Raw genomic sequence first — 14,548 nt, 5'->3', positions numbered from 1 at the left:
CTAACTTGGGTCCTCTACAAGAGCAGTATGTGTTCTTAATTGCTGAGCCACCGCTCCAGCCCCTTGCTTTGGTATTAAAAGATGATCCACATTTATACAACATCATGTGTTGTTGTTGTTTTCTCACTGCAGAAGTAGGAAAAAACAGAGCTGCATTTGCTGTCAGTCTACAAACTAGGAAACAGAATCCCCACTGGGCACTGACCAGTTATTGACAGGCTTTCAAAGAACCAGTATGCTTACTATGTAGAGTTACTATTGTTGTTGTTTCCCTTCAAAATTCATATGCTGAAGCCTTAAACCTCAACGTGATACTGCTTGGAAGTAAGGCCTTTGGGAGGACTCAGGGTCCTCAGATGAGGATTCAGATGAGGACATGAGGACGGGGCTTCCACAATGGGATCAACATCCTTATGAAAGTCAGAAGACACAAAAGATGCACCCCTTCCTGCTCCTCTTCTCCCTTCTCTCTCTTCCTTATCTCCTTCCTCCCTTTCCCTTTCTCTCACCATAAAAACTGGAGAAGCAGGCAGTCCGCCCAAGAGATGTTCAGATTTCTTATAATAACCAATGTAAACATTTATGTAACATTCAAGGTATTTGACCTTTACAGTTCCTTAAGGACAGTGGTTGCGTTGCTACAGAAGTCACAGTGGTCTGGTGGCGTTTGGGGAAGGGCACCAAGTCAGTCTTGCAGTAAAGTGTCTGCTCTCTCTAACACTCCCAGTGTCTTGTGTACATTCTGACCATTACCATCTCCCATCACTAAGAACTCTCCAGTTCTTCTTCTCCAAGAGCTACACTGAAGCCAGTACCAAGCCCTTTGCCGAGCTGTGCTCCACCTCTACCCTCTCCACTTGGCAACACTGCCCTGGAGTGACTGCTTGCGTCCCAAGTTTTCATGCTGAAGTACTGAACTCTATTGTTGGAAGGGGGTTGCTGGGGATGAAACCCAGGGCCTCAGCATTCCAGGCAAACACTCTACTGCTAAACCACACCACGAGCTACTCCCTCAAGCCTACACAACCCTTGGTAGATATCCCAGTGTGGACATCAGACCCACTCTTTCCATTCTCTTGTAAGTCACAGTAGATTCCAGCCCAGTCATGGAAATGTGATTAAATTCCACCAAGTTAGCCGGGTGGTGGTGGTGCACGCCTTTAATCCCAGCACTCGGGAGGCAGAGCCAGGCGGATCTCTGTGAGTTCGAGGCCAGCCTGGTCTACAAAGCGAGTTCCAGGAAAGGCACAAAGCTACACAGAGAAACCCTGTCTCGGAAAAAAAAAAAAAAATCCAACAAGTTAAACCAGAGTCAGATGACAGAAAGCCTGGATTCTTATCACATTCCTGGGAAATGCATTTTTCTTTAAATAATTATTTGGGGTTTTTCAGTTCTTGTATCTAAATGAGCCTAACAGACCACTCAGTGGAAAAGCCACTCATTTGTATTTTGAATGGAGAAGGAGGAATTTAGATAAGAAAGCACTAATACTTAAAGATCTTTCCTTTAAGCTTAGGGATTCCTTTCAAAAGAACAAATATGAAATATTAAAACACCACTCAAAATGCATCTGTCCTTGTAAGTTTTCCAAAATGTATCCTGCATTTACATTACTTGGGACTTCAGGTTAATTTCCTATGGCAAGTCCTAATTTTATTTTATTTTCTGAGACAGGCTCTCATGTAGCCCTTGGCTGTCCTGGAACTCACTATGTAGACCAAGCTGGCCCAGAACTCAACATGTAGACCAGGCTGGCCTGGAACTTACAAAGATCCACCTCCCTGTGCCTCCCAAGTGCTGAGATTAAAGGCTCATGCCACCATGCCTGGCTACCTAATTTTCTTAAATCTAAAAAGAATAAATATCCCTCTGTATTGGAATCTATAAAAATCCATACCTACCTTTCCTACTATTTGGGGGTAATACACTGTTAGTAAATAAATATAACTGGCTTTTAATTGTTTGTAAGATAACACATGAGGCTAACAAATCTGTACATGTGATTTATTTTGAAAGGGGGTGTGTGTGAAACTGTTTTAGTCCTGAGCTATTCACAATAGAGAGCAAATACCAAAACCAATGCCACGTAGGTCTCTGTTTCATGTTTAGCTTGTACCCAGCTGTCCCATGCCACATCCCAGATCCATCTGCTGGCAATCTGTGAGAGAAAATTTAAAAGATTCAGATGGGATATGTTAAGTAACTTTTAAATTACATAGTTAGATTTTTTAAATATTGTGCCAATGTCTCAGAAAGTTGTATTTAAAGAAATAATTTGTTAGGCTGGGTGGGGTAACTCAAATTATACACACCTGCCTAGTGTGCTCAAAGCCCTCAGTTCCATCCTAGCACTATGAGGAAAATCAAGAGGTTGGAGCGATGGCTCAGCAGCTAAGAGCATGTATTGTTTCCAGAAGAGCCAAGTTCAATTCCCAGCACCCACATCAGATGGCTTACAACCACCTTACCTTGTAACTCTTACCTCTAGAGAAATCTGTCACCTCTGGCCTCCTCATGGACCTTCACTCATGAGCACACCCCCATTCCCCAAGCACACACATGATTAAAAAGTATTTTTTGCCGGGCGGTGGTGGCGCACGCCTTTAATCCCAGCACTCAGGAGGCAGAGCCAGGCGGATCTCTGTGAGTTCGAGGCCAGCCTGGGCTACCAAGTGAGTTCCAGGAAAAAGGCGCAAAGCTACACAGAGAAACCCTGTCTCGAAAAACCAAAAAAAAAAAAAAAAAAAAAAAAAGTATTTTTTAAGGGTATGCCCAATTTCCCTTTCATAGAGAGATTCAAGAGTAATACTGCTTGGCTTTCTCCTTTGCTGGAGGCTGGTAATTGCCTTACAGTGAATCCTAGGCAGGAACCAAGGGCTCTGTCATGGAGCCTAGTACCACTGACTACAGACCCACATTTAAAAATCTTCAGCCAAAAGCTTGTTAGGGTCTTGTCTAGCAGCAATGGTGCTGAGTGTGGTGCTGTTGAGGCCATGACTCCTTTGTGATGCCTCCAAGGACAAGGTTTACTGTCTGTCATGAATCCAAAATGGCCACACATTCTTTGTGACAGGAACTGGAGGCAGAAGCTGATTCAGAGGCCATGGAGAAGTGGCTTACTGGCTTGCTCAGCCTGCTTTCTTACAGCACTCAGGACTACTGGTCCAGGGGTGGCACCACTCACAATGAGCTGGAGTCTCCCACATCAATCACTAATTAAGAAAATGCCCTACAGACTTCAGAACTTATGGAGGCATTTTTTCAAATGAGGTTCCTTCCTCTCTGATGACTTTAGCTTGTGCCAAGTTGACATAAAACTAGAAAGCACAATTGAGTCTTTTCAACATGACACATAAACATATCACTGTTAAGTCATACCCTTTCCTTTCTTGTTCATCCCTAAAAAATCATACATTAATAACAATATCATAATATAAATATAACATTCTTCATTACCTAACATGCCTAAATGAAACTTACTGGTTAATTAATATTTTTTTTTTTTTTTTTTTTTTTTGGTTTTTTTTTTGAGACAGGGTTTCTCTGTGTAGCTTTGCGCCTTTCCTGGAACTCACTTGGTAGCCCAGGCTGGCCTCGAACTCACAGAGATCCGCCTGGCTCTGCCTCCCGAGTGCTGGGATTAAAGGCGTGTGCCACCACCGCCCGGCGATTAATATTTTTTTGATGTTTTTGAGACAAGGTGTCTCTATGCAGCCCTGGCTGTCTTGGAACTCACTATGTAGACCAGGCTGGCCTTGAACTCACAGGGAACCGTCTGCCTCTGCCTCCTGAGTGATGGGATTTAAAGTGTGTACCATTACACCTGGCTTACTGGTTAATTAATTTAAATGACATTTAAATTATCAAAATTTCAGGGCTGGAGATATGGCTCAGCAGTTAAGAGGAGGGACTACTTTTCCAGAGGACCCAGGTTCAATACCCAGCACCCACATGGCAACTCACCACTGTCTGTAATTCCTTTTCCAAGGGACCCAACACCCATGGCAAAACAGCAATGCACATAAAGTAAAAAATTTTAAAAATGATCAAAATTGCTATGACCAAGAAACAGGCTACGTAATCTAGTAAATTATTGATAGCAAAATTGTATTTCTAGGCTAGTACTTTTCTAATAATTTGCAATGAAAAACAGTTTGTTTTTTTTTAACAAAATGATCTTGGTATTCAAGTGGCCCTTCAGGATCTCTACGTCCCTGGGGACACCTCAAATCTCAAATGAATGGATGTTAGGTCATCGGGGCACTTACATTTATTGCTTGACCAGTCTTTTGAATAAATAATACTTTTATAATGAATTTATAACGGTAGTACCCCAATTCTTTGACTGCTGCCAATACTCGATCTGCCAAGTCAAGTGATATATGAGAGAAGGCTTTTTCATCATATTTGAGATCTTTAAGACTGTCCTTTAAAAAAAGTTAAGAAAAAAGTTTCAATTTTTTAAAAAAAAATGTTTTTATATAAGTAGAAAACATGTATCTAAATAATACATACAGCTGTTTTAAAATACATGTATTCCTGAAAATTACCATATATTATACTTACCAATTTAATTGTTTTCAAAATTATGTCCAATTGTCAAAAGCCACATTTGGTGGCACATGCCTTTAATTCCAGCGCACAGGAGGCCAGGGCACATGGCTCTCTATAGTTCTAGGCCAGCCTGGCCTATACAGTAAGTTTCAGGCCAACCAAAGCTACGATAGTGAAACTCTGCCTTAAAAATTTAGATTCAAACGCCGTTCATGATCAACACTTGGGCTGTAAGTTTCTGCTTATGAGGTTACTCTGTCAACTTACTGTAAATAACCCAGTTTCCATTTCTCACTAGAGAGAAAAAAGAATTTCAAAAGCTTTCTGGAAATTGATAGTAAAGAAAGGAAACCTTGTGTGCTTATGATGGCATGTTCCAATGTAGGTGTGATCTGGACCAAAGTGGCTGTCGCTTGTCACCATGTCACTGTCTTCTCTGGGTCTCTCACTCCTTATGGCATCAACAACTTAGCATCTTTACTAATAAACTAACACATGTGAGGAAAAGAGACATGGCTCACAGACCATGGAGCAGGAGCCTTTCATTAAAAACAAATCAGATTTATTTTAAATGTATGAATGTTTTGCCTGCATATATGTCTGTGCACCACATGTGTGCCTGGTGCCAAAGGAAGCCAGAAGAGGGTGTTGGATCTCCTGGAATTGGAGTTTTAAATAGTTGTGAGGCACCATGTGGATCCTCTGGAAAAGCAGCCAGTGCTCTTAACCACTGAGCCATGTCTTCATCTCAGGAGCCTTTCTTACAAACTGTGAGCAAAGCTAAAACTATGAAGGAGTGGATCACAAAGTGTTTGATTAACTGGTTTCCTGGGAGTATGCCCAGGACTGCACACTAAGTTCCAGTGACAACAAATGGACTACTATCAATCAACTTCATAGGAATAAAAAGTCAAGTAGATGTCCTCCCTCAATGCTCCTGCACCCTGCTAGTTCTACCCTCTTTCCTCACTTCTCCCTCCTAACTTCTCCTATTGGCTCCCTGATAGGTTCCTTCCATTTATACAGCTGGTCTAAGGCCTGCATCTGGTCTTCTATCTATTGTCCCAATACTGAGTATCAGCTGCTTTCTTCTGAATCTAACTCAAATTCAAGGTCAGTCTTCTCTCAGAGAAAACCCAACACATTGCTTGTCTGTCTAGGAGTCTCTCCAACACCATATTCTGACTGTAACTCTGGCCTCAGGACCCAGGGGCGGCTTCTGAAAATGAGGTTCATCCCTAGCCCATTTATTCAATTGTGTTTAATTTTGTTTATGTGGTAGGGTCAAGTGACAGACCAAAAATATACCCTCTTATATCACACATACTATTAGTGTTGATCAGAATTCTTTTCCCAAACCATAAGCTATAATATCTTTGCCAAATATCAATAAATTTGAAATACATAGTTAACAATGGAGAGATGGAAGGTTCAGAATATGCTATGTTAAAATATGCTGCTTTCTCATAATTTTGACCCAAAAGTACTTGAAAAAATTGTGGATGCAGTAGCTTGCTCTTCCTTCTTCTTCCTGAAAGTAGGAGATAAAGCTCTCATGAAAAGGGTCCTCTCCAGTACCAGAGACGCAAGAGGAAAGAGGCACACCACTTCTTCAACCAGCCTTACTTTACTAGGCACCTTCCTGGGGTTACCTGCCTCAGCCCAAACACCTTTAATCATACTTTCAAATTTTCTACTCTGTATCCCAACTAGTATTAAGAGCTTGACTCCACCTTTCCATGCCTTTGTTTTCTGCATGAAGTCTTCTGTGTATAGGTAAAAGTGACTAAAGTTTGCTTTTCTCTCCATTTGCCTTATAGCAGTTTAATTTTAGGTGATGTGGAAACCTACACAGAGAGAGAGAGAGAGAGAGATCTCCTGTAGCTAAGGGACTGCAGCTGCTGGAAAACAAATGTTGACCCTCAGCATGCAGATGCAAACTGAGCTCCTGGTCATACAGGTTGAGAATGGGACCCATAAGTTGATTGATGGAGTGTGAACTCAAGTCCATTTCACATAGCAAACATCAGGTTCTCCAACCCATCCTGAGTCAGTTATGGAATTAGCATGATCAGAATAGATATACTTAGCAGCTGGCAGAATATCCACATTGGGTCCTTTACCTGTGAAGTAAGAGCTTTTATTGAAGAAAACTTACAGTGGAAACATTTAGAATTAGATCTACCTTACTCAAAAATATATGGTATCATGAAGGGGCTGTATAAAGCACTGCCATTGTGATTGTTACCACGGCCTCTTTCAATCCATCTGTTTGGCTGTTCTGTAGACTTGGCCAGGCAGCATCTACAACTGCAGCTGCTGTATGGGACATGGTTTCACTGCTTGAACAAAACCTTTTGGTACCACTTATGTAGTTACTGTCATGGAAAAAAAAATGCCTTTTTCTCCATACCTATCCATAAGAATCACTAAAACCAGTTTGCTTTCAGCTAGCAAAGCCAGAAATGCACCTTTCTTGTCCTATCTGAGGTGTACCAGCTATCCAGCCCTGTAGTAGGAGAGGCCCACAGGGTCGAGGAAATTGGCTCAGACCAGTTGCCAAGGCATGCACATAATGTACTTCCTTATGAGCAACCTGGAGTCTGCCTGAGGGCCTAGCAACAGGTGTTGTTGGAGTTCCTGATCATATCCAGCCAATGAGGGATGATCACGAAATGCCACCAGATTGCAACACAGACTGGGTGCGGGGAGGAGGATATATAAGTCCTTCCCTGTTATTAAATAAACAAGTTTGCTGTCTGCCTTCAACTGACTCCTGGTATCTGGTGATGCCATACCTTCTCACCTCCTCCCCTGAGGGAGCAGTTAGGATCTAGCAACACAGCCCCATGTCAGAATTTAGTTTACAGGGAACTTGGTTATCTTTCCCTTTAGGTTCACACTGAATTCAACAACTACTCAGAATTGTAGGATCATTTAGCCTTTATATTTTTAAGGTCAGTCCCTATAGTGAATACACACACACACACACACACACACACACACACACACACACACACACACATACATACACACATATGACTTCCTAATAGATATGATCATATGACTTATTTTGGCTTAGAATAGTCTCAATGGCCGGGCGGTGGTGGCGCACGCCTTTAATCCCAGCACTCGGGAGGCAGAGCCAGGCGGATCTCTGTGAGTTCGAGGCCAGCCTGGGCTACCAAGTGAGTCCCAGGAAAGGCGCAAAGCTACACAGAGAAACCCTGTCTCGAAAAACCAAAAAAAAAAAAAAAAAAAAAAAAAAGAATAGTCTCAATGGTCTCATATGTGCCAGACAAGCGTATATCACTGAGCTATATCCTTGGTCCCTGATTACCTTTAATATCTGCTGGATTTTAGTTTCTACTGGATGTGCTTGGAATTTCCTCAATGGCTCCATTCTATATGAATTAGCAAACTTTAATTTTGCCAGGGCACTCTTCCATTCTTTGCCTATATCAGCAATTGAATCGTCAAATGGAGGTTCCACATACTGAACATCATGAAAAGATTCTCTCAATCTTTCTCTTAAGATTTGTGCATACTGAAAGAGAAAGGGAGAAAGATTACATTTCAGACTTTAAGAATATGCATACAGTGGAGGCAGAGCTAACAAACCTGAAATAATCTAGGCAGACTTCTATGCAGTCACTAAATCTTTGACTATTAACTGTAAATTATTAACAGTTTCTATCATCAATTTGAGACTAAATAACCACCTGAGAGATGAGCTTTTGGACTTGCCTATAGAGGATTATTTTGATTTGATTAACTAAAATGAGAAGACCTACCCACTATAGGAGGCACCATTCCCTAGAAAGGGATCCTGAACTGCATAAAAAGGAGACAGTGTGCTGAGCACAAGTAATCACTACTCTCTGCCTCCTGAGTGTGGATTTAATGTGATCAGCCACCTCAGACCCCTGCTGCCGTGACTTACCTGTCTTGGTGGACTGTACCCTGGGACCATGAGGCAAGCACAAACTCTTTCTCTGTTAAGCCACTTTTGTCAGGTTATTTATCACAGCAACAGGAAAAGTAACCAAGACATACAGAAATATACAAACTTGTGTACACGTATTCAGAATACCTACAAAATATCCAAAAGGACCAGAAACAAGAGTAGCCTCCAGAGAGTGGCTGAGGGATAAAGATAAAACAACTTTTCATGCTTCCCTCCTACCTGCAATTATGGAACTATTACCCATACTTTTAGTTATCTTTACATAAGTAATAGATTTAGGTAACACATTTATAAATCTTAACTTGAAAAGATAACAAAAGCATATAAATATTTGTGTGTAAACATATTTTATATGTATCAGTCCATTTTTGACATGTAATTTTTTGACATGATGCTCCCTTCAGAAGTATCCAATTTGTACTAATAAAATAATTATTTAGTGCCCTATAGGTGTATCCAACCTGTGACTGACTGGTGGACTGCATGTACCCCAGGCTATGAACACTGTGAATATAATGCAGCACATCTGTAGGTGACAATGTCATGCAGCAGTTTCAAAACATTGGACAACACTACAGTAGTTCCTGGAGTAATTTTCTAGTCCCTTAATTTAAAGTGGCAAACTTCATTTTCTTAATAATCAGGAATGTCTTTTTTGTTGCTTGGCTAGAATTTGCAGTTTCATGTTGACTAGAAGTGATGAATAGACATGTTTGCCTTAGTCCTATTAGAGGACAAATTTTTAGTCTTCTACCACTGAATATGATGTTGGCTATGGGCTTTTAATACAATGACTTTTAATGTTCTAATAATTCCAGTTATTGTTTTATTCAGTATTTTTATCATGAAAGGGTAAATTTTGACAAAAATTATTTTTCTTATCAATGGATACTACTTCATTGTATGTACTACTACATTGGTAGACTTTTATATGATGACCTATCTTTGCATTCAGGAAAACTTGGTCAGTGTATAATTCTTTGAATTGAATACTGATGCTAATGCTTTTTCTAGGGTGTTTGTTTTTTTTGCATTAATATTCATAAGGGCTATTAGTTTTCTTTTTAGTTTAATTACATTTATTAATTTATTTACCATCAGGTGGTAGTGTATACTCTAGTAGATACATGGAAAAGTAACTAAGACACACATAAACTTGTGTACATATATTTGTATACTATTCTAACTTCATAGAAGTTCACTGAGGTATATAGACTTTGGAACTGGTTAATTTCAGTGCATGATATTTGTTATTTGCAAGTTTTTATAATAAAATTTGCTGAAAGTTAAAAAAAATTCTAGGGTTGGAGATTATACCTAGGGCCTCATGCATGGTAGGAAGATGTTCTTCAAGAGCCAGATCCAGCAGTGTCCATTTTTTTGACAGATATATTACTGAAATTTCCCACCATAATGTTAGTATATTGATCCTTTAAACCTATACATTTTTCTCTCACATATTTTGATGCCATATCACTAGTTGTATATTTGCAAGAACTGATATGTTTTCCCAGACAACTGGCTCCATCCTCATTATGCAATGCCTTACTTCATTACTGATGACTTTACTTGCTTTGATTTTTGCTCTGTCTGAAGTCTATTGCTGCTCCTACTTAATTTTGATATTAGTGTGTCTTTCTCCACCCATCTCCTTTTATGTATGTGTATTTTAAGTAACCTTATTGTTGTAAGGTTTAAACTAAGACTAACACAATTGAGTCTTAGTTTAATCCACTCTAACAACTGCTGTTTTTAAACGACATTCAGAGTGATTTTTTGGGATGACTGGATTAATATCTATCATATTTGTTACTCTCTTCTATTCGATGCCCTTGTTCTTTGTTTTCTTGCCTTCCATTCTTTCCTACTGTAATTTAAACTGAGCATTTCATATGATTCCTCTTCTCAATTTCTTAGTGTGTTACTTATTTTTCCTCCACCTCCTCTACTTCCTCTCTTAACCCTAAAGTTTGGAAATAAGCATATGCAGCTAATCCAACCCACTTTCAACTAACACTGTCACACTTCATGGATAGCATCAATTAAAATAATGAAATAACTCAAATTCTTTCCTCCCGTTCTTTTTGTCATGCTGCCATTCATCTTACCTAGAACACATACACATTAACACACACATTTAACATGCATTCATATGCAAAAATTTTATTTCTTTCCTGTTATTTTTAACGAATTATTATCTGTTAGAATAAAAAGAGGAACATTAAAGGTTTTTAAATTAACCTTTATTTAGTTTTTCTTTGATGCTCTTTTATGTAGATTCAAATTTGTCACCTTTTTATTAAAAAAATTGTTAACATTTTGTGTAAGGCAGATTTATTGAAGATACAATTCTTCCATTATTTTGTCTAAAAATATCATTTTTTTCCTCATTTGAGAGTAGTTTTGGAGGGTATAAAATCCCAAGATGTTGGGGCTGAAGATACGGCTCAGTGGCTAAGAGCACTGGTAGCTCTTCCAGAAGACCTGGATTCAATTCCCAGCACCCACATGGCAGTTCACAACTGTCTGTAACTCCAGTTCCAGGGGTCCGGACACCCTCACACAGATACATATGCAGGCAAAATGCCAATGCATATAAAATAAATAAATACCCTAAGTTGTCACTTTTCTTCTCTGAATACTTTTACTTCACTCTATTCTTCATTATTTTTGAGAATATGAATGTAATTTTCTCTTATAGGTAGTATGTTTTGTCTTCTGGCTTCTTTTTGGATTTTCTTCATCTTTAATTTCTGTAGCTTGAGACTATATGCCTACATATAAATTTTGTTTTGGCTTGTTTTCTGCTGTGTTCTCTGACCTTCCTGGCACTGTGGAATAGCCTCTAATTCATAGGTCTTATAATATTTTTTATAATCCATTCTCTATCTGGGATTTCCATTATGAATAATTTACAACTTCTATAACTGCCTCAAAGTTTCCAAACATTCTCCTCTTCTTTTTCAATCTGTGTTCTTTTTTCATTTGTTTTGGATATTTCTATTGATACTTTTATTCCTGTAATGTATGGTTCTTGCTTGCTCTCTTTGGGGTGTTTACCATTCAGTATGCCTTGTAATTTTTTCTTGATAGCCAGACCAACTCATAGTGTCAGAACTTCTGTAAAAGGCCTCCAGTAATGTGGTTGTAATGCATGTGAGAAAAAGATGTAGTTTATTTTTTTAAAGTTTTTCAAGACAAGGTTTCTCTGTGTAACAGTCCTGGCTGTCCTGGAACTCACTTTATAAACCAGGCTGGCCTCCTCGAACTCAGAGATCTGCCTGCCTCTGCCTCCCCAGTGCTGGGATTAAAGGCGTGCACCACCACCACCTACCTGTAGTCTAGATCTTCTGATTAGGTCTCAGGTGTGGTGGTATTGTGTTCCCCAAAATACTGTGCACCCTAATAAACTTATCTGGGGTCAGAGACAGAACAGCCACAATATTAAACATAGAGGATAGGCAGTGGTAGCACACACCTTTAATCCTAGCATTCCAGAGACAGAAATCCATTTGTTCAAGAATACAGCCAAGCATGGTGACTCATGCCTTTAATCCCAGAAAGTGAGCCTTTAATCCCAGGGAGTGATGGTAGAAAGCAGAAAGGTATATAAGGCGTGAAGACCAGAAACTAGAAGCTTTTGGCTGGTTAAGCATTCAGGCTTTCAAGAAGCAGTTCAGCTGAGATTCATTTTGGATGAGGACTCAGAGGTTTCCAGTCTGAGCAAACAGGATCAGCTGAGGAACTGGCGAGGTGAGGTAGCTGTGGCTTGTTCTGCTTCTCTGATCTTTCAGCGTTTACCCCAATACCTGGTTCAGGTTTGTTTTTATTAATAAGAACTTTTAAGATTCATGCTACAGCATACTCTTATTAAAAGTACTTTATTCTTTCAGCTGAGATGAAACCTTTATCATCTTTTTAAATGCCACCAAATTTGTTATCGATACAAGCTACTGGCTGGCATTTATCTACATGGACTTAGAATAAACTGAGCTTCCTCGTGTCATTATTCCAATGAGATATTTAATTATTTAGCAAAAGTGCTATTTATTTGCTAATGTTTATGGTTTTCAAATACATGTGCTTAAATGAGATTGATAAAGTTGTCAATTTTTAGTAATCTGCCTAAGTTTTTGTAATCTTTGACTGCAAAGACCTAACTCCTGCTAAGCAAAAATGCAATGTACTGGAAAGATGGGAGTAATTCATAGACAGGAAGAAAAACCTGAAGAACTAGACTCAGACAGATACATGAAGGACACTCCAGTTTGCATCTGCCATTATGATAAACCTCAAGCCTTTTCTTGGTTCATTATTTATTACAAATAAATTATTCATTTATTTGTATGTTAATAAATAAAGTTGCCTGGGGGTCAGAGCTAATAGCAAGCCATTTAGCAGAAGTCTGGCAGTGGTAGCACACGCCCTTAATCCAATCACATATCAGGCAGGGTCTCTGCGTTTTCAAAGACACAGCCAGCATGGAGACACACGCCTTTAATCCAAGTACCAACCATAGAGACCTGGATGTCTATATTCGCTAGTGCTCTGACCTCTTGGGCTTTTAACTCTTTATTTGGCTCTGTGTTTCTTATTTAATAAGACTGTTTAGAATTACATATACACTGCCCTGTTCAAAGTTTTTACCTTCAGAAAACTAGACTTTAAGAATTTACATACATATATACAAAAGAACATATATACATAAAAAAACTATATAGACATACATACATATATATGTATATATATAAAATAGCTGCCTTGGTCCATGTACCCATGCTTCTAGATTTTGCTAAATACGTATTTTCATGTTGAATCCAGGCTCATTCAAATTTCAAGATAGGCAATAGAAGTTATTCTTGTCTGTCTCAAAGTATAGAAATCTTTATTTACTATTGGTAACCCAAACTTTAACATAGCACAATGTTCTGCTTTTTCCTGAGTGTGTGAACTTGGCATTCTTACTTTTTTCCTATTTGTTCTTTTCTCTGTAAACTGACACAAAGAGACATTAAAACCTAAAATGTTGTCATCACTCTTGAGTGATCTTCAAATAGTTCAGTTTTCAAAAATTTATGTCTTTGCTGTTATGTCTAGCTTTATCCTACCAATCAATCATGAGCCACGTGAGGTAGATATAAAAATACCAAGTGTCCTAGGACACATGTTCTAAGCTCAGTTCTGCATCCTTGGGCAAAATGTTTTCCATTATTGCCTCAATAGAAGATGGAGTTCTGATTACATTAATGGTTTTCAAAGGACAATCATATAGAAATGCCAGTGTTCTAATGCCAATAAAATGGGACGATGACTTTTTCTACTGATATCAGAGAAATAATTAGGTATTTTCAATTTTTTCTCTTAAAAATATTCTTCAAGTAACAAGATTTTATTCATCTGTACGTATCAGTTTTTCCCCCCTAGGGGTGTGTGTGTGTGTGTGTGTGTGTGTGTGTGTGTGTGTGTGTGTGTGTGTTGCATATATATGGTATAAACTCATTTGGGGTTGGTAAACTATGTATATACTAAAATTGCATCTAGAAAGCGCAATACAACTATTGGATAACTCTGGACATTTGCGAGGTAAGTCTGTAAAGAACTGAGACCGATCGTGTAAAAACGTTCTGTTGGTTAACACACGGCTCTCTGAATTTAACATCTAAAACCCCTCGGCCTTCAACGTCTAAACCACCTTGTTCCATCTAAACTCAGCTCCGCAGGGGTCAGAAAATCGGAAGAAGGAAAAGGTCGGCCATCCTTCCTGAGCCTCCGGGCGCTGGCAGGTCTAAAGGGCGGGCAAGCTGCCTCGGGCTTAGCGGTCTGCACTCACTGCCTCCTTCTCGAACATGCTAGGCCTCCTTTCCCTCCTAGGCGCCACCGGGGAGTGGTGCGGCGCTTGGCCGGAGGACGCCTTCGTTACTCGGCTTCGCCGATCCATTTTGATGCGTTCCCCCCAAGACGCCGCCGCGCCTCCCGCCGCGGTCCACCCGCTCAACGCCCCGGGCCGGCCGCGACGCCTGGGGGGG

The 14,548-nt window shown here is 39.6% G+C and overlaps 1 protein-coding gene across 3 annotated transcripts; it reads right to left on the bottom strand.

Annotated features, from left to right (window-relative positions):
- Positions 1-1,991: 1,991 nt before the first annotated feature.
- Positions 1,992-14,542, bottom strand: Dynlt2 (dynein light chain Tctex-type 2). Of its 3 annotated transcripts, XM_052750725.1 has the most exons (4): positions 14,353-14,542; positions 7,896-8,102; positions 4,270-4,428; positions 1,992-2,159 (listed from the first exon to the last, which is right to left on the bottom strand). In XM_052750725.1, exons 1-4 carry the CDS (start codon positions 14,458-14,460, stop codon positions 2,049-2,051), a joined length of 585 nt encoding a protein of 194 aa, XP_052606685.1. In that variant the 5' UTR covers positions 14,461-14,542; the 3' UTR covers positions 1,992-2,048. The 3 variants fall into 3 exon arrangements, 2 of the variants coding, with proteins under 2 accessions (XP_052606685.1, XP_052606686.1); XM_052750726.1 differs by lacking the exon at positions 4,270-4,428; XR_008221067.1 differs by lacking the exons at positions 1,992-2,159; positions 4,270-4,428 and having other exon boundaries at positions 7,991-8,102; positions 14,215-14,470.
- Between the last annotated feature and the right edge of the window lie 6 nt (positions 14,543-14,548).

The sequence above is a fragment of the Peromyscus californicus genome, unplaced genomic scaffold, assembly GCF_007827085.1.
Source record: "Peromyscus californicus insignis strain IS unplaced genomic scaffold, ASM782708v3 Scaffold_22__1_contigs__length_63687245, whole genome shotgun sequence".
Lineage (NCBI taxonomy): Eukaryota > Metazoa > Chordata > Mammalia > Rodentia > Cricetidae > Peromyscus > Peromyscus californicus.
Note: the sequence above shows the minus strand (reverse complement) of the source record. Positions and strands in the feature narration are given on the sequence as shown.

Bases quoted from the DNA above. Each gene is read 5' to 3' on its own strand.
- Dynlt2 (XM_052750725.1), bottom strand. From the start codon at position 14,460: ATGGATCGGCGAAGCCGAGTAACGAAGGCGTCCTCCGGCCAAGCGCCG. The intron at 8,103-14,352 runs GTGAGTGCAGAC...TTTCTCTTTCAG, and splicing joins GCATGTTCGAGAAGGAGGCA to TATGCACAAATCTTAAGAGA. The intron at 4,429-7,895 runs GTAATCAGGGAC...CTTTTTTTAAAG, and splicing joins AAATCCAGCAGATATTAAAG to GACAGTCTTAAAGATCTCAA.